We start from the raw sequence: 24836 nt of genomic DNA, 5'->3' as shown, positions 1-24836 counted from the left end.
TTCAAGCTATGCTGAGCAGGAAGTAATTCCTCTAAGATCAGTAAGAAGCATCAGAACTTTTCTTTGTTTGACAGACCATGTGTGATAAGGTAAGAACTGTCATCTCCTAGGAACAGGAGCCATGTGCTTCAAGTCTGTACTGTACTTAGTATGAGGGAATCCTACTTGGGTTCCTAAATACTATCAAAATACAAATAATGGCCAACAAGAACACAGACATGGGATACCAGAACAATTCATGGGCTATATTACTCAGCAAGCTATTCTACTGCATTGTGTAAAACTATGCATTCTATATTCGGGCCTTTGCAAGGGAAGTGAATTTTTATAAGGAAGTATGATGAAAAAGGCAAAGAAAAGTAGCTCACATTCACATCTTTATTTAAGTGTTACCTGCATAAGCTATAATTTACAGACTGATATTTGGGGGGGGGGGGGGTGGAGGGGGGAGTGGAGACAAAAAAAAAAAAAAAAACAAAACAACAAAAAAACCCTCAATATCCAAACACTGTATCTGAATCTACATAATTTTTTAAAATTTCCAGAATTTACAAATTGATATTCAGAGCAGTTGGGTAAATTATACATCCTCCCTCAATATCCACACTCTAAGAGCTTTAAAAGTCATACAGGCACAAGATAAGATATTTTCTTTGTACAACCATCTATTTACACAGCTTTTCCAATACAGGTGGTTCAGTTCTCAAAGTAACTGCCAAGGTTTGCAAAACAGTGTATTTAAAATACATTTAGCAGCATATAAAATTAGATAAAAAGGAAAAACATTTTGCTTTAAAAAAGAAAATGTGAGATGATAGAAACAAATCCATAAGAAAAATAGATTAAGATATATTTCTGTCATGACATTAAGAACACCTAGTCATTACAGAATATAGGCAAAACACTAATAAAACATAGCAATTTATGAGCATTTGAGTTCTAGTCCTGAGCACAGAGTATACATAGCTGCACCACTTTGGTCAACAAGGATTATACGCTAACATTAACACAAACCATATGGCATTCGCTGTTAGCAGGATACAGCCATGTCAGATAGATGTGTCCTTAACAGCTTCTTCCCATCTTCTATTCACTCTACTTTCCTAACAACAGTGTAAGTGACCTTTAGAATCTTGAAACTGCCTGTCGTGATCAAAGGCTTATTACTGGGACATCATCATTCCCCTGCTACCCTAAAATGCAAAACAGCTGATCATACTTGTGAGTGAAATACAGCAGAGCACTTTTGTTATATATTTCAGGCTATAATTTTGAGATGGTCATTAGAGAAGACTGATTTCCAGTTAATTTAAACTGCAAGTGTTACATATGCACACAAATTCAGCCATAATATATAGACATATATATGTAACCATTGAGACACAACCATGTTACCAAGAGGTTATTTTTTTTCTTAAATACAGTACATATTTTAAGGACAGCAGGTCTAGTAGAAGAGTTCACTCTTATTTGTCAGTTCATTCCAGTCATCAGTGTTTACCTAATAAGCATGCAGCAAACTGCATAGAGTGCACCTCAAATTCAACAATATATTCATTTATCTCCATCATTTCAATTACTGGCAAGATCTTCACTTGCATCTCCTGTATCTGAGATCTGTCCGTCTATTAAATTTCGAGCTTTCCAGATCCTCACAGTCCGGTCACTGAAAAACAAAACAAAGCAGTATTAGAGCTAGGTAATTAAATTGAGGAGGGAGACAGATGGTGGGGGAGGGCAGGGAAGCTTTCTTAAAAGCTCAGATGTCTTATTCAGAAAGGTATTGTTGGCAAAATAAGATTTCCTTAATGGATATGCAAGGGTCATTCCACCTCCAGGAGACTTTGTAATCTAAGATGTACAACATTTAAGATTCTCTAACCTTATCACAGCACTGGCTACTACCTTTGACCATGTAGGCAAATATAAAGATTATATGTCTAAGGAAAGTAAAATCCTACTCTGCTATTACTTAATTTTTAAAAATACAGCTAATGGTAATAGGCTTAAGTAGACTGACATCAGGGAAGAGCTTCCATCATGTAGCTATTTGCAACTCAGTAGACCACAGGCAAAGAGGCAGTGTGCTACAGAATTAGAGACAGACTCAATAGGACAAGACTACTTCCTGCCATTAAAACAGCATGAAAAGTTATAACAGATTAAAATGAAACAGGACCTGAAATTTGCTCCATTTGCCTGAGAGATGCCAGTCTATAATAAGAAAAGGTAAAAAAAGCCCAGAACCACAATGATACAGAGTCCTAATCCCCCCCACAAAAAAACCAAAACCCTTTGCCAGGTGCTGGAAAGCATACACCAGTGAGCTAGTGTTCAGAAGCCCAGGAGAGGCAAGCTATAGTTCTGTACTTTTGGCAACAATCGCTATTTACACAATTTTAAAGTATGTGTAAGTAAAGTATCACATGGTATATGTTACAAAACTATTATCATAATTAAAAAGTAAAATAAAGAATTAGTCTTGTTCAACAGCAATTTATCCTGTGCAAGAGAAGTCATGAATTTCTCAAAAACATTGAGTTATGTGACTAGCAAACATTGACTCATGTATTCCTTATAATGCCCCCAAAAACAGCCAGCAGGCAGCAGTCAGGACAGACTATCACAGTATAGAGGTTTTCTGACTCAAGCCTTCACTTCACTGTAAATTGTCAGGAATACCCTAAATTCTGTAGACCTTCACCACAATATTACAAGAGCCAAAAGACTGTGATTTTCTTTTACTAGTAATAAAACAATAAATTTCAGGTGCATGTATGTTCTAAACATTAATAATCTTTAGGCAGAGACAAAAGCTTTGACATCTCTATCCCTGTCTATTAATGCTTAAAAAGAAAATTGGCCACCAAACGTGGAAACTTGGTAACATTGAAATCCTGCGTTGATTCAGAAAGACCTGCTTTCAATTCAGAAGGTCAGAAGCTTCCATGATTGGCACTAGAAGGTAACATGACAGCTTTCACAGCTCCTGTGCTCAGACTATGCCACTAAGCGGGTTCTGCTTAGAGGATCTCCTACACTTTCTCCAGAATAAGGTATTTCTCTTGGTCAAGTCCCCTGAGATTTCAGGTACTCAATTTTCTCACTTTTACTGAGGAAGCAAATATCCAAATCAAGGTGTTTAAAGGACAGTAGGACAGCTTGCAAAGCTTCTGCTATACACCAGTGCTTAAAAACAAACAAAACCACCACCAACAAAAAACCAAACCCCAAAACCGAAAAACAATCACATACCATGGCTTTAGAAAAATTCCCACAGGTCAGGAATCAGTCCTAGCAGTAAACAGCCCGACTGCAGAGACAAGCTGGTAAAGTTCTGAACTATTGCCAAATTCTCCCCACCATCCTGTAGATCAGTGGTCTCCAAACTTCTCTGATCATGCACCCCTACCACTAAAATATTTTTGAGCACACACTCCCATGTGTATTTATTCATTTACAAGTTATATACATGTACTACTGAACTTTTAATATTTTCTTCCCATGCCCCAATGGATCATGTTGTGCATCCCATAGGGTGCATGCCCCCCACTTTGGAAATCACTGCAGTAGATTATTAGCATTTAAGGGCATGGGCCATGTCTCCCCATGCTTGCTATGAAGTGACTTACACAACTGAAGATCTCTTAAATGTATTTTGCATGGACAGAATTCTACCAGGACCTATGAAAAAGGAAGATTAATGGAGAAGAAAAACTCACTCTGCTGCTGTGAAAATCTGGCTGGAGTTGGTGCAGATTGCATTTATAGGACTGTCATGTCCCTTCATCTCCCCAGTGGGTGCAAAGGTATCCACATTCCAGAGCTTGAGGGTGCCTCCTCTGCAGCCACTGAGCAGAACCGGAGCGCCAGGTACCAGGCCAAGAGCACACACCCAGTCTTTATGAGCATTAGGAACTTGCTGAAAAAGAGAAGGCAGGCAAGTCTCACAGGGCTGCAAAAAATTCTAGGGGAACAAGCACAGAAATGGAAAAATCCCAAGTTCTAAGTCTCATTCCGGTCCTACAGTAGATTCGCTACTCGACTCTGGGTATATCCCAGCACCGTGGCTTCTCCTTCTTCAGAGCAAGGAGGGTGCTATCTTCACTGTGGCTACTTCTATACCACAAGTTTGTTTCTCTTTGTGAAATAGTACTGCAAAACAAGAAGAAAATCCAATATGTACACCTGACTGGGCATGGAACAGAAATTAATTTAGGATAATACTAAATCTGTGTATGTTCAAAGGCATATTTGAATGCATATTTGAACATATGGTTTCTGTATATATTTCAAGTTATAAAACACATAAAAAGAAAATCCAAAATACTGCTCAAAAAATACACCAGGGAGACAGAAGCTGTTTCTCTATTTGCCTTCCTCCTTTCTTCTTTTCCCATTACACATTATAAATTGATTTTGTGATGTAGCACTTAACAAAAATACATTAATTCTTTATTGAGGAAGGATACTAGCATTTTACTGCTAATTCAGAAAGCAAAATGCTGCGCAGACCAGCTGAGAACAACATCCATTTGGTACTAACACTGGGGAAATAATAGCCCAAGTTTGCTGTCTTTTAAGGGGACCAAGACTGGCTCTTCTCCAGTTCAGTTCGGTAGTAATGGCTTTGCTTTGCTGCCTTTCTCATATTACAGAATACATTCAGCTTTCTAGGATCATCTTGTCATTTTATCTATAATATACACTGCTATCACAACAGTGGTGGTCTGGTCCTGCAGCACTTCATGAAACCAAGAGGGAGAGTGGTTCTTATAAATCTTAACTTTGTAACAGCATGTTTTGTGGCTTGGGATGTATCGCACCAAGTAAAGTAGATGATATCCAAATTCTTTTGAATAGCATGTTTGTTAAGTGATTTTCATCAGTTATAGAGGATCAGACTTGTTTAACAAATATATGCCAAACCAGGAGCTCTGTTGAAATATAACATTCATACTTTAAAGCAGCTCAGCTCTGTTTCAGGTTTGTTTATTCTTTTTCCTTCATCTAGAATAGTCAAGGGTACACACCAACAGAAATTCTGACTGGATGAGTGGGGGGGAAATTCATACAAGAGTAGTTTAAGGAGTGCAGTGGGTCACCGAGAGCAGCTGTGCAACCTGTGACCTTGGAGATTTTTGAAAACTCTTGAGTAACCAGACCTAACTACAAAGTTGGTCTTGCTTGGACCAGCGGGCCAACTTTGCGCTATGTGACCTCCAGTGGGCCCTTTCACCCTGAATTACCCCATGATTGGCAAAAGTAACAGCACTTTTCTTCATTCCCTAAAAAGACAGTGAATAAAAATTACCTATATTGTTTTCTCAAATGCTTTAGTCTCACCTCCTTGAAAAATACACAACATTTTACAGAAATAAAAAGAAAGAAGGAAGCGTGAGATCATTTTTATTAAGTTCTACTTTTAATACCAACAAACAAACAGGGGAACATGAAGTATAGAAATTATGAAATGCACATATGCCAAAAGAAAAATAAGGAATACAACTAGTGCATTGTTACATACTACTTCAACCCTGCCACCATATTCTTTCTGATGTTAAATTCATTGCAACACCAAAAATGCATATTGCATAATATTTTAATGAGCCTAAAATGCAAGAGTGAAGACGCTTCTTACAACTTTAATAAAGTCATTCTGAGAATACAAAATCTTTCCTGGTCCTGTGGTCCTCCTGTTTTTGCTAACAAGCTGCTTAGTACATTTCCCTAGACAGACAGATATGAGGCTTGATGTCCCAATATGGCCAAGTGAAGATTTTCTGTAAGAAGCTGAATTTCTAAATCCTTATTTTAACTGTGAAGTCTTAGTAGCATTCTGAAAAGGAACTGGCACCCAACCAGACAATTTTGAAAGAAGATCAAGTAAGTCTGTATATTTATGGAATACTAAGTATGTCCATATGGAAATTTTCTTCTCAAGGTGACTAGTCCATTATTCTCTCATGTCCCAAAACTTTAATATTCTATTTGTTTCCTCACTATCAGCCTGCACATTAAATGCACATAAAAGACATGCTCCTCCTCCCTCCAAAAATTATTAAATGATTGGTATCTAACCAGATCTGTGCAAAACCAGCAGTAACTTCTGGCATTTTTTTACTGCCTTCCATTTCTCACACAGTCTCAAATAACTGTATCTCTACCTCAACAACCTCTTTTAAGACCTAGCTTATAGAAAGTAGCCAAAAATCAAAGTTCTCCATGTCAAACAAATTACAATGAAACTTTAAAGTTTGCCTGGATTTGAGGTCCTTTTTGCTGCCCCCCCTGCCTTTTTTTTTTTTTTTTTAAACAATGAATATTTACAGCAAATATGTTCTAACAGCAAACAGATTATTAGGTGTGTGCTGTATACACTACGTAACATATGCATTGTATAACAAGATAAATGGGGATCTAAGGAGCAAGCTTTTTAGAAAAAAGACTGGGTGGAGTGAGGTAGGTTGTAAACTCCCTTCACAAGAAAATATTCTGTAGCCTGATCCAAAGCATTGTTTGTCATTAACAAGTTCCCAGTCCAAAATTTACCAACTTGTCAATGACAAGGATGATATCCTATTGTTCCAATCACAGAGAAGGCAAGTGCTGCCTTTATTCCAAAGCAAAAAAACAAACCCCACATACTCAGAGCTCAAATAGAGGGCTAACCACTTCATCAGAATTTCCTGACCTACATCCACTGAAAAGAACAGCAACTGCATTCCTAGTGTAAAGATCAAGTACATTATCAATTTCTTTCTTAGTCAGTGCTCTGTGTCTTCCCTACTAAAAACATCAGTATCAAAGTGAATAGTCATTGTATGGGCCTGAACATTTACACAGCCTGGAAACAGTTCTACAGCATGACTGTCACATTAGCCGCATGATTTTTTCCATTACCTGAAGAAGGTCTTTTTGAGCCAAATCCCATTTCTTAATTCCATTATCTCTGGATCCACTAAAAAGGTTGTCTCCCATAATAGCAAGTGCTTCAATGCCATCATAATGAGGAGGTTCAAAATTGTGTGTGGGGCTTACACTTCCAAGAGCCCCTTCAGTCACATCGAACATCTAAAATAAATACATAAATAAATAATCAAATATGTTACGCAAAATTATCTGCCATCTAACCAGCTTGGAAGACATGAAGCAAATAACTTCAGGGGAAAAACTTGGAAAGTCTTATCACAGACTACTGTATAATGATGTACATTTGACAGAATTATTCTACCACAACCACTCCTTTCTCTTCTACCTCTTGCCTGAAGCAGGAATGCTTCACTGACTTCAGAGAAGACTGCTCTGGGCAGAAGTGCTACTGCTTGGTTATGAAATACACAATATCTTCACAAGGAAGAGCCTGTATATACACCATGTGGTGGGCTAGAGAAACAAAGTTCATGAGTGAGTATGGGAAACGTGACTCAGGCTGGGCGAATTGCACAGGCAGCTGCAGGAAGAGGCATTAATACATTTTTCTGGACAAGGTGTTTTGGCAGGGGTTACATACCATTACATGCTGATGCTTTCCATGGACTAGATGCACCGCTTTCCTTGACTGTGCTCCAAGAATGGGGTCTTAAATCAGATTCTTTAAGTGAGGCCATTTTAACAATTTAAGGCATAATCAGTCCCATCAGGTCTTTGTCCCTAGAGCAGCAGTGTAAGCAACCCTATTTTATTTTGTATTGTAGGGAGCCAGAACCCATCCAGTTAGACTGAGCTGAAGAGGAACAGATGAGCCGTAACTTTTTAAACTACTACCTCTGTTTCACAAGCAAATATCAGGCTTCATCCTCTATTATTTGCTCTTCATTGACCTTTTAAAATGAATAAGCTTAGCAGTAAAAATGGGAGAGCTTGGCAGTATAAAAGAATACCTTACGTGAGCTTAAGGGATTTTAAAAGTTACTGCGTTCAATTAACATGCGTCAGTTCCAGTTGTAACAAAAAAGTTCAATGATATACCAGAAAAATTAAGCACTTGGACTGAGGTGACTAATATTGCTGGCTCAGTAGACAAGACAGTAGTTTCCAATGGCAGGGGAAACCAGTATCTGTGACCAGACCTACTACCCCAGGGGACCTACCCATGTGCAGAAGCACTGAGAATTCCCAAACTGCTGCATTGACCATACACATACAGACCCTTTGTACTAATCGAAGTGGCTTGACAATTATGGACACACTTACCTTGCAGAACACACAATACTCTGCAGCATATAGACATGGCCAAAATATCCCTGGATATTCTAGTTGTGCAAGTCAAGAAACAGGCAGCCTCATAAGGATTTATGTAGCCTGCTCACAGCAAGGGAGCCCACAAGAATGGCAGATAAACTTCTCTGACTGTTGACAGCTATGTTCTTCCAAATGCCCTTTCACGTCCTTGCCTGTCACATGAGTTGGTAGGATGACAAACTTGCATTACGTGATCACATCCTGTTGTACCCACTGAGGTTCTGCACTCATTACTGTGCCAGGATGGTAGCTCCTAACTAACTCAATATTCTGAACTGTGCAGAGAAGTAGAGTGCCTTTACTGCCTAAGTATCCTCTGGCCTCTAACCACAGGGGTTGCTGATAGGATTCAAATCCACAACCCAAACCATCAAGCTATGCACTCACCTCCCAGGCTGTCTTCTGAGGCTGGCCCAGCACGCAGCCAAGCATCAAGAATTGCAGGATATAAGAGAGAAAGCCTAGCTCAGTGAGAAAGCTCACTCAAGTTCTGGCTCCTGCTCCACTCCCAGATGTGTTTATACACTTTTTCCAGTGTGTGAGAAGTATAGGACCAGGACAAAGGATATCCCCTCATAACAAGCTAACATATCTTGCTCATTCTGTCTTTGGTCTCATGAATCACATGTTCTTTGCAGTGTGAGGGTCAGCTTTATGGGGAAGATGTATAGTTCCCACAGTCCGGTGGTTTGGGCATAGCTCTGAGAAATGGGAGCTCATGGGTTCAAATGCCCCCTGGCTGAATGGGACGAAAAAAGAATGAAGAGCAGAGAAGAGCAGAGCAGAAAAAGACCCTCAAAACAGAACCACCACCCCCGCCCCTCCAAAAAAAAGAAAAAATTCCCTATCCTTGAGTGAATTAATCACAATGCCAAGAAGCAGGATAGTATTGTAACACCACTGGCTGTGCTTTGAACACAACTCAGAGCAACCTGTGTGCTAATGAATACACCAAATAGGCTGGGCAACCATCCATCCATGTTCCATCATGAAATAAAAATAGCACTGAAGTGATAAGCATTTATTAAGACTGAACATTACTCATAATCTATAACTGACGAAAGAATTTCCATCTTGGGTATCACATTTCAGATATGGAGATGTAAGTCGCTTCTGCTGAAGCCTGCATCCCATGCTGATGTAAAGAGTTAAAATAAATAAGCAAATACTAATGGTTTACCTTTATATAATGATCCTTTGAACCAGTGACAATAAGATCTTGTCCGTTGGAAATTCGATCTACAGTAAGGCACATTACAGGACCCTGGTGACCAGTTAGCTTTCCTGTAGACTGAAATCTTCAAGAATAAGAGAAGAAATGAAGGTTTGTTATTTTTCCATATATCCAATACAGTTTGTAGCACAGTTTCTGCCAGAATGGATCTTTTTATTTTCCCCTGTGTCTTCACTATTCATCCTCTGGTTTACATATCCATGGATATGAGCAATAGAGTGTAAATGTTAAAAGTAAACAAAAGTTTCTATTTATGTAAAATGAGAATTAAAAAATTTAAAGATAAAGACAAATCAGACCCCTCAAAGTACATCTGTATTTTGAACACACTCTTTGGGTGCAGGTTCTGTTTGGAAAAGTGCTATTATAGTGTGACTATTGCAGTCCCACATTATATTACATTACATCAATTGGTTTTCATCATTTCATCTACACTTACTAGTCAGGATTCATGCATCTGTCACCTTACAAGAGTCTGTTTTATAATGCCTGTCTTAAACAAAACCTTGGGTTTTTCCAATCATTTTTACTGAAAAAAATTCACCATAACCTTAACACATGAGGAAATCATGAGCACCTCCATTATCTCAGTAACCACCACAGTATGGATTATTTGATACATATCTTCCTCATATTTTGCCCAGGTTATGGACATTACCATAAACAGGAAACACTTTGTTTCATATGCACATGTAAGCACCTAAACAACATTCTCTTCTACTGGTGTTCAGTACCTTTTCAGGTCCCACATCCTCACTGAGTTTCCAGCAGCTGCATAGAGGAATGTGCCAGTTGGATTTAGTGCAATCTGATTGATCTGGTTCTCTCCAGCTGGGATAGTGACTGTTCTGTTAGTACTTCCTGAACACACATCACCAGGCATCGCTTGGCCTGAAGACCTGAGTACAAGGAGGAAGGAGCAGGAAAAGGAAAAAAAAAACAAAAAACAAAAACAAACTCTACATTATGTTCTCCCTACTTTGCACACTGTTTAAAAACAAACCTGTTTACCTGAGCAAAAAGACTATAAGCCAGTTATGAATACTGAACATTTGATAAAACACCATAGGCATGAATGCAAATTGGTTTGTGTTTCCACATATTACCAGTACCCCATACTGACTTAGTCTGAACACATAAGGAAAGCTTCCAGCCTCAGAAAACAGTGTACTTGAATTACACTGTACTGCACTATTGAATTAAATAGAATAAAATTTATCTAAAATTAAAACTCATTTAAACTCTTGGCATTTGAGGTTTAGTATACTTACGTCAATGTCCGAATACACTTAGCCGAATCTCTGATGTCCCACACCTTGATATAGGAGGTTGAGACTGTGAACACCAGGCTAGTGTAGTTGCAATATTTTATGGAAACAACATTATTTGGATGACCCCCTAGAGACATAATCTCTTGTCCAGTTACCAGATTCCAGACTTTACAGGTACGATCTAAATAAAGACAAATTAAAAGGGGAAAAGAATAATTAAAAAAACAAACAGGGGAAAAAAAAATCATGTTTTTCCAAAACTCAGTTAATTTAAAAAAAAAAAAGTACATGCATTCATTTGCACTCATACATATCCCTCCATTTAGGTAGGCACTGCAGAAAAACAGCTAAATTAAACAGGTCTTAAAGAATACACATGGGCATCATCTACCATCATCAAAACTAAGCAAGGTTAATCATTAAATGTTGTGCGTTCAAGACATGCATATTAGCTCCCACAGCATTTTAAAAGGATAGAATTCCATCTCAAGGAAAGTGAAGATACAGACAGTTTAGAGGCTGTAAAGTTTGGATGATGACAGATCAAGAGAAGAATCCAGTTTTTAATTCAAGAATTCTTCATCAAGAACATAGTTCAGGAGGGGCTTTGAGGCTCAGCATGACAGTGCTGACTGCCACAAAAAAACCCTACAAAGGTAAGAAGTGATCCAAACTATTGAGTGCTGTAGGATCCTCTGAAAATCCCAGTGTAAGTGCTTTAGTCACTGTTTTCACTCAGTAGCAGAGAAATTTAAATACTGTGACCTTTTGTGTACTAAAATCCCAAAGCATAGAAGTTTTCAAGAATTTTGGCAACACAAATAAAGAACACAGGAAACTTTCCTTGTTGTACCATGTCTCTATAACTCCATATATTTTAGAAGTGCATTTTTACCAGAATAAGCACTGGGAGGATGAAGAGAAAGCTTCATGTGTAGACAGTTATAAAAACATGAAGAAGGTAAGTATACCAAGAACTGTCAGCCACTTTAATAATACCAACTATCAAGACCAAAGCCCAATATCCACAATACACCTGAAAGCTTACTGGCATTCCTGAACTGGCACTCGCTGCTAGGTGTTACATGATATCAGTGAGCTGAGACTTTCTGCTTCAGCAACAATTTCCAAAAGATTTAACCTTATTTAAACAAACAGCTGTGTACACTCTTGAGTACACGTGTACTTTGTAAACTTTTCCCCTCCAAATATATACAGAGGAAAAATTCTTCCATAAGTATGGGAATGTAGCATATGACAAGAAAGAGCAAATATTTACATCTACAAGCGTCCACATGTTAAACAAAACAAAACCAAAACAAACAAAAAAAAACCACCAAAACCCCACCTTTAGAACACAAACCTAGATGTAAAATAAAAAAATCCAAAAAGTCTTTTTTCCCCACATAGCCACTAAATTAAAAAGATCTCAATACAAATCAACTAAGCAATGTTTACAAAAACTATATATATGTCCTTTTTTGCATTTGTATACACTTGCACAAATGCTGAAACATTGGCTTAAACTTATAAGGTGAAAGTTTGCCAATTCACTGTAAAAGTGTGTCTCTGTATTTTTAACAGCCAGCTAGTAGAATAACCACAGAAACCATACCTGAATATTACCAGTAGAAGACCTGCATCTGATGGGGTTATCTCTATGTTAATATAGGGAAAAAAAAGGATGCCCTGAAATTTCAGAGTCTATTTGCTATGTGAACTAGTGGAAAGGAGAGTCTCCCTGTCAGTAGGTTTTAATGTCTTCCCAGCCACCACTCTAGTTCACCTTAGATTTGATACTTGAAGAAAATAAGGAAAAAAAAAAAAAATCCCAGATTATCACACAAGTTTTATTTTGGAGAAAAAAAAATAGAGTCTGCCACAGTTTCAGCTGCAGAACTAAAAATATAGCAAGTCCTTTACCATAAGTGCTGTATAGGAAAAGGCCCAGAGAAAAACCACACAAAAATCACTTTTGAGCAATATTAAAAAGGGTGTTCATGAAAAATAACCACTGAGATCTGGTTATGTTATCTTCAAGCCAAACTAAGTGATTACAATGGAAAGTCACACCAAAGACAGGAGGAAAATGTTTTCTTCCAAAACACTGCTTCTACAAGCTTGAAGAGTTCAGAGACTGACTGCACCATCCAGTAAGGAATTTAGTGACTACTAAAAATCTGGCCTCTTCCACAACAGCCATACAATTCTTATGCCTATAAGGCACAAGCAACAAGACCCACAGGGGAAGCAGAAAATGTCCTTAGCTCTACTTGAAGAATCAGCTATGGCATGGAGACTCTATTCAACCTCTGTAGGTAGCACAGCCAAAGATGTGCTAATTCCCACCTCTACACCTACTCTGAGGCTATTAGTTTGCATTGCACACCATGTATGCACATGTTACCATGATTGGTTCCATCATATCACTCAACAAATATTAGTGTTATTCTTGATAGTTACTTTTTCCACTACAAATAAACAGCCAAATAGTACACATTGGAATTAAAAACGTGTAGATAATTACTGTAAATCCTTCTTCAGCTTATGTTGCAAAATGGATCCTCACAATTTTCCACTGTGTTTACAGCACTAAGCACAAACTGAGAATTTCACAATACCACAAGTTGTCAAAGCAGCCTCTGTAGGCAGCACAGATGCATGGAGCTTGCCCAACCTTTAGATCCAGTGAAGAGAAGGTCATCAGTTGCATCAACACAAAGCACAGCCTTGGTATGTCCTTCAGCTGTATAAATACACTGAAGCGGGGATGATCGGATACATTTTGAAACAGGGAATGGGTTAATTATCCCCCTAAAGGAAAGAAGAGAATGTGAGATGGACATAGTAATAGACACAGATAAAATTAATTTACTTAAATGTAAGGAAAAAGGTTAATCTAATTTTCTTACATGTGACGGCAGAACAGCTGAATGCCTTTCATAAACTATGTGAGGATTTTTACTATTTAGCTTCAACAAGTGCCAACTCTGGACTATCAGTTAAAGGAAATCACATATGAAACCAAACAAATGAAAAAAGGACAAGATGCTGAATGTTGTGCACATGAGAAAGTCTGTGTAATGCTGAAAGAACCAGGATGCTTAAAGCTCCTGAATGCCTAGGATCAACCTTAAGACTGCAAATTACATAAAAGACAACTTAATCTAAGTATCACATCTGAAAAATGGAGTGGATGTAATGTACACTGCCAATTCCAAACTCAGCAGGCATTTCACATCAACTGCCTTCTACAGGCAGGCTTGGAGAACTGCTGCTAATTTGTGTGCCTGAGGAAGGTTCCTACTGCACCCCGTACCCAATGCCACACTTGTACTCAAATAGCTAAAAGGGAGTATGGTTGGAGTACAGATATGCCAGAGCAATCTTCCTGGGGATTTGTAGCTAGTTCTGTGGTGGTACCAAAAGACTAACTCACCCGGGGGGGGGGGGGGGGGGTGGTGTGCGGAAATCACAGTTCATCACCAAATAAAAATTATTTAGCAGTCTAAAAGCCCATGCATACAACTGCACACACACATGGACCCCATTGATTTCTGTGGTGTAGAAAAGCCTCAAGGTAATGCCCACAAACATGAAACACAATGCTGTGACCTGACCAGCTTGCAGGTAAGACTCACTGTCATGCTTTTCCTGGTATTACACACATAACTATGAGAAAAAGGAACTAAGCCAAATGTAAAAATTCCATAACATGACCCAGAAGCTTGCTACAGGAAGGAAAAAGTCCTTCCTGATATTATCTAACTTTGCTACAATTAGCTTGTTTACTTAGTACAGTCCTAGAAATTACTATTTTATACACTTTTACTGCTCAGGACATCTTCATTTATATAATTCAGTACTCCTTCACAACCCTTTTATAGATTTTACTAATATGATTGATATTGCCTTAAATTGTTTGACATTAACTTCGTCATTTTGGAAAGGCATTCACCTTTCTGTCTGCACCTTCTTATGTTTTCAAGAATACAGGAACAATTTACTTTATTATTTTTAATTTAGGTCTCCATGCTTTTGTTTTCTAACACCACACAAAACTAATATGGTTTTCTCTGTAGTACTCCCCAGTGGATCATGCTGCCTCTAAACTGAGTTATTCCTACTGTTGTTCTCACCCACTCATTCCCCTGACAAGCCATGTAAAATAATTGTCCCGGAGCTATTTATCTACCTACATGCAGTGCTCTGAAATCTACAGACAAAAAAATGCTACAACTGCTACAATGACCAAACAAAGCCACCATCATAGTATTATTAGCCCTTCGACTGCCCTTCTCTTGATAAACTAATTTTTCACTGAGTACCAAAATCCTAAGCCACAGCTCAGGAGCATGAGTGGGGACATTTCTTTCATCTCTTAAGCCATCGTGTGTTCTGTGAGAAAGATATAATAAAAAACCTACTCATTTTTATTTACACTGGGATTTAATTTTTAGTGACCAAAGCATACAACTGAACAAGAAAAACAAAGAGATAAGCATATAAAACCTAAGAAAATGTCTGCTCCTCTTTTTTTAAAGAGAGCAAAGAGAGAAAGAATATGTCTAAAGAAAGGTTTATACCATATTTCATTTTAAAAGAAAAAACCTGACATGCTTGACAACGATGAAGAACACCCTAAAAAAGGGGAGGGGGAGACATGCTTGACCAAAATTTCAGATTTTTATGCTTCTGGCAAAAGCAAAAGAGATACAGTACACAAGTATCAGGAAAATTCATGCAGCAAAATGAAATTTCTGAAGAACTGGAATAACTTCAGTGAGAGATGCCAAGAAAACAGAAAAGAGAAAGAGAGAGTACCTGTGTACCTCCGACAGAGAGGAATCACTTTCATCAGACCTACAATCAACAGTGGTGGAATTGTGAGGAGAAAGAATATAGGTATCAGCAAAGTAAAGCCTCCATATGAGAAGAACAAACAACAGCATGGCCAATTCAGAAAAGCAATGCAAATCCACATACAGTATGCAGCATTGCTCAGGGTATACCTTAAACCCGTGATAACATGGCGCTAGGGGAGGAAGCAGAATTATAATCTTAAAACAGCACTCTCAGCAGTAAAGTTACACTGCTAGACTGTCTCAGCCCAAGAAGCTGAGTAACACCAGCTGAGCCATTTATTTCCCCAACATTTTCTTATAGAAGTAAAGGCAACAAAGTAAAAGGAGACGATGGATGTATAATTTAACCTCCATAACAGTGCTTGTTGAAAATATCAAAAGGAAAAAAGTTTCTGACCATCAATGCCTGTTAAGTGTAGAAGAAACATGTAAAATGTTAAACATAAAAATATAAATATTAAGCTTATTGATACCCCACTGAAATAAGAACAGCAATCCTAAGTTGAAAATACTTCACCTCTCTTTCAAAAGTGTTTAAAAATAAAAAACAAGAACACACACAAGAAAAATCCCGCCCAGACATGAACATTTGCAGTATGTCTTAAGATGTCCTTCATTTTTAACTCAAACCAAACAGATTCAGCAGTTTCAATTTGACTTCAAAGTCAGTCCAGAGAAAATGAAAAGGATTAGGTGGGAGTTAGCAATAAGATAAAGATAACACAGCTAAGATAAAGAAGTTACAAGCACGGTTAAACTAGTGAAAGCCTTGCAAGCTACTGCTTGGTATGTGGTGACTCTAGACCACTGAAAAAAACCAAAGTTTTAGAAAAAACATTAGTGTAAACAGACAACAGCAATTTCTTGCCTTGCTACAGTCAGAACTAAACTTTAGTCTAAGTTTGAATTGCAGTTCATAAGCGCTGCATGGCCCTAGTACCGGTACTGAAACCCGCAAAGATTTTGCTCAAGTCAACTCCACTGTGATTTGTTGTAAGGCTCCTAACAGATGCCTAACATGCGAGGAAACTGAGCTCTACTTCTCCTAAACAAGGTATGAGTATCGTCTGCTTCTCCAGATCACCTCCTAAAGTCAGTCTGTTCAATAATTTGGATAATCTCTAAACAACTCTGTTCTAGCCATTTCAACATCCCATCCTCCAGGGTGCTGTTGTGACAGCACTCTGAGAAGAGTAACCGAATAACTGTCAAAAGCTCTATTTCCTAAATTGTCAGCTAAATCCTACTTTCAAGTGTAAACACACACACAAATACACATACATCTAAGAATTCTACTGTTCTTTTCTACTTTGGGTTTAAAACTACAAATACCAGACATAACCTAGAAAACAGGAAACAAGGTTCAGCAGGAAATTGCTTTTCTTGAATTTTTACAATGGTTCCATGGAAGTTTAAAATATTTTGTTTGAAAACTACACAAAAACCACAAGAAATGTCTCCTCTTGTCTTGCAGGAGAAGGGCAAAATATCTAACAGATAGTACTACACTGATAACTTGAGTGCACTTTGCAGTTCCCTGGTTGGGGGCTGAGGCTTCCCTCTGTGACTTACTTATCCTGCTGAACTGATGTGTTTCCCTGAGAAACAGTAAGACGACTAAAAACATTCATTTCATTACGGGGCCGGCTTGGTGGGGAAGTAGGAGGTGACAGACTAGCCTCTGGGGCTCCAGAATCTGAGCTACAAGAAAAAAAGAACATCTTCTTTAACAGGTTATGAATGGTTAGAGAAGTTAAATGCAACATGCCTCAAATGTTAGATGCTCTCTTCTTAAGCGAATAAACAAAATTATAATGCTAGCTACAGGTATTTTCCAGAGAAGGCAATAAATTTAAGTCTACAAACTGCTGCAGAGTGCAAGGTAGCACAATGTTCAAAGTTTATGTGCTAACAGTGAAAGCTCCAGGCAGAAAACACACATAAATAAACCGAAGAAATTCTTGTAAAACTGCAGTTTCTTAGAGAAATTGATGACTTCCATAAAAAAACAAAACAAAAAAAACAAAAAACAAAAAAACAACAAAAAAAACCCCCAAACAAACAGTCATTTGAAAATGCTCCAAAGGACATGTTCTTAGGGCCCTGCTCCTGAGTTATTTCGTACAGAAAAATACTCTGGAAAAAAAACCCCCATACACAGAAGTTGAGCAGTGAATAATTTCACTGCCAACAATAAAAAATGTCCTAGAATTAAAGAAATAGAAAAATATAGATTTATTTTTCAAGAAAATATACCCAAGGTTTAAATTATGTCAGAAAAAATAAATTTAAAAGAATCTTACAGTTTTTGTTCTTTTGCCTTTGTCTTTTCCAGTGTTTTCTCATAGGCTTTTCTCTTCGCTAAAGGTGAAGGCTCAGGTATCTTCTTCTCTGACAGAGATGGCTGTCTAGAACTAAAGCAAGAGCAATCATTACCTTACTTTAAGGTGCTTTACAAACTTGCTTTTCTTACATTAGCTGTCATTCTCCCACTCAGATTTCAAATTTCAGAATGTGCTTAATCTAGTATTGTCTCTCTTGAATCTATGGACTCAAAATTTGTTCTCACGTTTTTATATTAAAATACACCAAGTTTATTAACTTTCACAGTTCATCATCATATAAAGAGCCAGATACTGAATATGCAAAGGAGATCTACTAATTCAATAATAAAAGAGACTGACTAAAAGAAACACAGTGGAGTATACATCTTAAATTAAGACCACAGAGAAGTTGGAAGGTCTGTGATCTAAAATTTCAGATTCCACAACTTTCATCTACAATAGACCACTTACAGACATGAAGAACAGAGAAACCATGATGACTCTTACATATGAATTAAACTTTGCATTAACATATTCATGTTTCAATATCAAATTCAAAATTAGGAAGTGAGAAAAAGTATTTCCCACTGACAGCCTGGCTATTATAACATTGCTTCTTTTTGTCCCCCTTTCCCTTCTGCCTTGCTTTCCATCCCTCCTTTGTCTCTCTAGTTCTTCCTCTGAAATAATTCCAGTTCACAGTCACTGTGGTCTTTCTCCCAACCTTTTACTCCCCATTAAAAATAGCAATAAGATCAAGAGTGCAATATTAATGCTGACACCCGAATGTCATCATTTCACCACAGTCAGATAAAAAAAAGAAAGGAATCTGGATGGTGTCCACTCTTCTGAACTCCTGTTTCTCATTAGCTGGGCAATCAGAAAAGCAATATTTACTTTGATTTATCCTTTTTTAAAAGTTGTTTCTATGAATATAAGGACCAGAAATGCTCACTAAAAGAGAGAAAGCAGATTCTGAAAAGCTTTTGTGCCACACAACTTTATTAAGTAAAGTTCAGTTGGCAGGCCACCTGCCTGACACAGTTACTAGCATCTGGTCTCAGAGCTCTACAGGATTTGGATCTGCATAACTGCAACTTCTCTACTTGAGGAAAGCTGTACCAGTTTCCCTTGAGAAGAAGTCTGTGCTATATAAAATCCACCTTGGGATTGGCATGCAGAATAACATGATTTAACAAGGACAGCACAACCAAGAACAGCTACTTGACTCAAGTAGCTGAGACTGACTGTCTCAAGTGATCATCTGCACAATGAAAACAAGCCCTAATTGGAAGGTGAAGGTCCTGCCTGTAGGACCTAGTGCCAAGAGTTGCTTGCAGACCCTAGAGCTCCCCCCAGGGTCTTCAAGAGACACAAAAAGGAGGACAAGGGATAACTTGTCTGGTTTTGCACAAAAGCCTAGCAGTTAAAGTACATAAAAAAGAAGGGGAAAAGGTGGGTTCAATTCCCTCCTCAAGGCCAGAGCACACATTTCTCTGCAAGGCTCCCTTACCTCTACAGAGCACATAAAAAGAGGTGGAATGGGACACACTCCCTCCCCCTCTATGCTGGACCAGTATGCATTTAGGAATGCAAAATTCCTGGGGTCACAAGGCACGTCCTATGATCAGCCTGATAGCTAGATCTTTCAGCAAGGATGATGAACGGCTTAGCCTCCACTGCCATGGTTGTCTATGTGTCTACTGTGCAGCTACTAGATTAAATAAACCACACCAGAAACTGGAACCCAAGCTCCTCTGCCTCACACCAGTGTCCTACATATGCAGACACGGAGCCAGCTCCCTCTTGCTCACTCTCTACCTGTGCCCTGAGTCTTCCATCTTTGACTCCAGTGTACACCTTCTTCTGAAGATGTGCAAGAGCATGATCATATTATGAATTCTTTTTGAAAGCCTGGAAAAGCAGGTATTATAAGAATGCAGCAGTCTTGCTGGAATGAAATTCCTAAGCATAGATGTAAAAGACAGGTTCATGATGTCAATGACTTGAATGAAAAGGAGCAAGACACACACCTAATTACAGGTTTCCAGCACCCTTTTAGATTTCCCAGGATATCAGACATCTGAACAGAGCTGCCACAAAACTTACAGGAGACCACTCTACTCCGAAGAGGCTGCTGTAAACTAGCTGAGCATATCAAAGGACAACAGCACTAGCCATCTTTGTAGACAGAATTCCAACCAAACTAACTTGCCCATGTGCATTTAGGTGCCTCTCTGAATCACCACAGATCTGAGAAAACTGAGGGGTTTCCAGAGTGCCGCAGTTTGTACATATGCAGATGCCTAGATTTGCACCTAAGCATATATTTCTGTCACTTTGAGAATGCATATTTTGGATCACTGTTAACTGCTTCTACATCCCTAACTGTCACTTAAGTGGCACAAAGGAGACAATGGTTATTGCAGACAAGACCACAGTCTGCTCCAGAAGAAAGTATTTTATTACAAGAGACATGATGGCACCACAGGCTCACATAGGAAGGCCAGATGGCTCACACAGACCAACTTTCTTCAACAATGACCAGTGACCAGCAAAAACAGCTGTATAAAGCTATATAAAGCTATATAAAGTATACTGAGTTCTAGTTTTGAAAAAGCATCTCGATTACAGTGAAGAAGTCACTGCACACCGATTGTGGGAATTTTTGATCACTTGTCTGCTAAAACATGATCAGTAATGACCCAAAATATATGTGAGGCCTACTGCTGATTGAATTGTTTTACTGACAACGCATATGTTCACAGAATGCAGTTTTTGGAAAATCCTGTTTTGCCTCATTGCTGGCTCACTTTCACAAACGGATACATTCTAGAAGATGGAGTGAGGCAAAAGTTAGTATTACCTGAGTCTTGGATGCCAGGTCATAACACTTGACGTTTTAAATCTTGAAGCTTCAAAAGTCTCTAGTGATCTCACACTAACTGCTGAAACAAGTGGGTTTCTTCACCTATCCTCACCCTCAAGAGCATTCTTTCCAAGCAGATTCTACTTGTAAAATGCACTGAAGCCATCAGCATGGGTTAATAATTGCTGTCAGCAGTGTTTTACTGTTCATGATTGCCACCTCAAGCACATGCTAGAAATACATAGTAAAAATAATACAAATTGCAAATGTACATTAGATGGAGACTGCTGTAAAAATATTATGCAAATAGGACAGATGGATAGTGAAAGATGCTTAATTCCAGAATCTGTAATAGGAAGATAGCTATGGGACACAGTTTTCCATATCACTGAATGCAGCAAGCGCATTCAGTTTACACATGAGTTTGTGCAACATAGGAGCTAGTACCTAAAAGCCAAGAAAAGGGTCTCTAGCAGTGAATGGCTAATAACCAACAGTGATATTGGTAAATACAAAAAGAACAGCAAGAGCAAGTGAAAAAAGGAGTGCATGTGAGAGACACCTGCTGGCCCCAAAGTAAAAAGACAAAAATAATATTTTTGTTCTATTTGGCATCAAGTAATATTTTCAATTAGTGAAACTGTTCTGCAGGTAAGTGCAACCTGCAAATAGAAAGAATTTTTGAGGATTCGTAATATCCAACATATTTCTTTCAACTTTACACTTGCATGCTCTATTATTGTATAGTCTTCATTTTAAGTATGATCCACACAAGATGACTCATAGAAAGATTTTACCTAATAGTGAGGACCATTTACAGATACTGTTGCTATATTATATAAAGTCTTGGGGTTGGGGGTTTGTTTGGGTTTTTTTTAATCTCTCTGCTGTTCCAAGTAGATTCTCACTACCTCCCTCGAATGTGCATTTCCCATAGCACTAAGACAGCAAAGTACCCAAGCTACTAGATGGATTTTTCCCACTACTTAGAAACAAGGCTACAATAATTTTACTATGACAAAGCAACTTAACAGAACTTATATCTTCCATAAGAAACACGTTACTTACAACTGTGCATTTATACTTTCTAGACTGGTGATGGTAGAAAAGGAGGAGCTTTGTCAGTATTATTTAGTAAGCTTCAAGTATATCAACCTCCTTTGTAAAGTTAAAATAATAGATTACAAGAAATTGGCAACATGCATTTTTTAAAAGCAAAGGATAATTAGTACAGCATGGCCAAACTTACATGCTGCCTATCTTAGAAGGTAAGCCAGATGGTGGGGGAATAAACTCTCTGTCCCTAGCAGAAGTATCATTTGTGTCAGCAGCCATCCCACTTTCTTGGGTTTCTGCAACTGATGCAAGAGGACCAGCCAAAGTAGAGTCTGCAGCACTAATGTCAGAGACTAAATCACTGCTGTCTGCATATAGCAATTCCATCTGAGTAGTGGTCCTCCGGCGGGCCTGGAGACAAATAAAAACCAAGTTGCGACTTAAACATTTCATGGTATGTGTCAATAGTGCTACATTTAAGCTTATCATTAGCTCATAATTAGCATCCACCTCAATTCACTTAGCAACTACCTCTGGAAACTAATTCAGGGAGCTCATGTCTACTCTTTGGCAATGTTTCAGAGGAGGCAAGTCAAATTCAACAGCATGAGACAGTGATTTGGCAACTGGTTTCCAATTATATCCTTTCAACCAACTACAAGGCCCTGTCAGTACTACAGGAGTACAACATTACTCTCCTAAGGTTTATCCAGATGAAATGTTATAAAGCAGAGAGGAATAAAGCAAAGTGTGAATTCTTACACTGATGCTCCTTCTGATACAAAAGCTCTGCTTCTTTCTTAATTTATGTCACTTAAAGTAGCTTAGGCCAACATGAATTAAGATTGGTTCAGCATTTCAACAATTTGAAAACAACACAAAACCTCACAAAGGAGCCGAGCTTTGTGCAACATAGTCATCCTTAAAAAAGTGATCATACATGTTAGGTGTAACGACGCTGTGAAATTAAGACCTATTCCTCAGGGAAAGAAAGGCCACTGGGGAAGACAAAGGTCCAGTCTCAATAGAGCCATTACAAAAATGACACTTATTTTATGCCAACATTTTCAGACCAAACTCACTCAGTTTACCTGCCCAAAGAGCTGCACACCAATGAATGCAATCAATAATGTAACAGCCAACCTAGGCATATTCCTCCAAAGCCAACTGCAGTTAGAAGAGTGGAGGCTAAGCTTCTATTTACTGTGCAAACTTGGTTTATGCTCCTGTGAGCACAGAAGCAAAATCACAATCAGTGTGTGTGTTTCCAGTTCCCACTGCCATTAATATTAAACTGCAGCCAGCCTAGATATATTCCTCCAATGCCAACTGCAATTAAGAGCCTGGAGGTCAAACTTCTGTTTCTTTTACAAACTTCCTTTACATTTCTATGACCACAGAAGAAAATCACAAACAATAAGCAAGTTCTTAGTTCCTGCTGGCATTAACATTAAACTGCAGCCTAACTAATACTAAACCACAAATCTACTCCAGTTTGGAGTGCTAGTAATTGGAAGAACATATCTCATTCTGAAACAGTAAAAATTCAACCACAAAATATTGAAAAAGTACATTTTTATCATTGCTTCTCAGAGAGGAGTATCACACAAAAGCCTATTACATACAAATCACATGAACATGATCAGTTCACCTTTTGCGTGTGTTCATTCATTAACATCTCTAGTGCAAAGCAAGAGCATTCCCCAGAAGGTGCTGTTGAAGTGTGAATTATCATCATCATTGTACAGCCTACCTTGCTTTTGGGTTTGACTTCACCACAAAGCTTCAAAAGATCTGAAGATAATGAACTAAAAGAAAAATTGCACCACAGTTAGAAAGAAAATAGCCATACTTTTGCAGAATGTGTATTCTTATTTGATTCTTCTTCCTACTGAAATAGTGGACAAAGTAGAACAAAACAATGTCAGAGGTATCTTCTAATGGATACATGATGTGTTACAGGAAGAGGAAGTGACAGTAATTTTTCTAGAGCCAAATCCAGTTACCTGTTAACAAAGATTGCTCACCTTCCTTCTGTCCCAGGACTATGCAATGGGGCATCCTCATCAGTACTATCTTCCACATTTTCTAGAAAATTTCCAAAAGAATAATGTTAGTCTGTCTGTCTACAACAGGATGTGCAGGTTTTAAGTGCTATACAAAACAGCTCAGACAATGTTGAACGTAGATGAACAGCATACGAAAGGCAGGGGTTTTCAAAGTACATTAACTATTTCCTAGCCAGTCCCCATTGAATTTTCCTGGTATATAAACTAAATTTTTTCATACAATCTAAATAAATCATACACCTAGGCCTATTGTGCCAAATGCAGTCTTCTACTGTAGCAGAGCAACAGGGATGACAGAAAACCAGAAATAAATTCTAGAAGGAAATCTGGAAGAAAGAAGATAAAACAAAGGAAATTAACTGCAAGACATGGAAGAGACAGGATGTAAATCAATGGACAGCAAGGATGTCTCTTCCTCCTCTTTTTATGTAATCTTCTTGCTCTAAGACAGAATCAGCCTGGTTATAATGAAAAAAAAAAAATTATTTTTAAGTAGCTAGCAACCTGAGGCTCAGCCTCAGCTTGTACAGAATGGCATCATTTGGGCTGATAAGAAGCAAGCACTTTATTAGTATATAAGCATTTAGGTTTCAAAACAGGATGATGCCACGATTTAATACTATAGAACTGCTTCCTAAAAAGAGATTAATTGTATTGAAGCTAACTGTAAAATGAAGTTGTTCAGTAGAAATGTTCCTGAAGTAAAATGGGTACACAAACCTGTCCACAAAAGACAAAACCAGCATGCATGTCACGCACTAACACTGTCAAACATCAGATTAACATGTCTGCATGCAAACAGTGCAAAACATTAAGCTGAGACAACCAGTTGAGGGCATACGTATAATCAATTCCAAATTCTTGGGAAACCAAATCCCCTAACTTGCACATTATTCTAATAATA

The 24836-nt window shown here is 38.2% G+C and overlaps 1 protein-coding gene across 6 annotated transcripts in view; it reads right to left on the bottom strand.

Annotated features, from left to right (window-relative positions):
• Positions 1 to 364: 364 nt before the first annotated feature.
• The window catches only part of KIF21A (kinesin family member 21A), a 93467-nt gene continuing 68995 nt past the window's right edge, over positions 365 to 24836 (bottom strand). For 4 of the 6 annotated variants that reach the window (XM_075024881.1, XM_075024882.1, XM_075024885.1 and 1 more), the window contains 12 exons: positions 23891 to 23951; positions 23617 to 23671; positions 22057 to 22274; positions 17918 to 18028; positions 15574 to 15612; positions 13427 to 13563; positions 10750 to 10930; positions 10213 to 10377; positions 9425 to 9542; positions 6904 to 7074; positions 3723 to 3922; positions 365 to 1666 (listed from right to left, as the gene is read on the bottom strand). In XM_075024881.1, the coding sequence (XP_074880982.1) occupies positions 1573 to 1666; positions 3723 to 3922; positions 6904 to 7074; positions 9425 to 9542; positions 10213 to 10377; positions 10750 to 10930; positions 13427 to 13563; positions 15574 to 15612; positions 17918 to 18028; positions 22057 to 22274; positions 23617 to 23671; positions 23891 to 23951 (1550 nt within the window). In that variant the 3' untranslated portion in view covers positions 365 to 1572. Of the gene's footprint in view, positions 1667 to 3722; positions 3923 to 6903; positions 7075 to 9424; positions 9543 to 10212; positions 10378 to 10749; positions 10931 to 13426; positions 13564 to 15573; positions 15613 to 17186; positions 17316 to 17917; positions 18029 to 22056; positions 22275 to 23616; positions 23672 to 23890; positions 23952 to 24836 lie in introns of all 6 variants that reach the window. The other 2 variants (XM_075024886.1, XM_075024884.1) reach the window with 2 other exon arrangements.

This window comes from Buteo buteo, chromosome 4 (assembly GCF_964188355.1).
Source record: "Buteo buteo chromosome 4, bButBut1.hap1.1, whole genome shotgun sequence".
NCBI lineage: Eukaryota > Metazoa > Chordata > Aves > Accipitriformes > Accipitridae > Buteo > Buteo buteo.
This window is presented reverse-complemented; position numbering and strand designations above follow the sequence as displayed.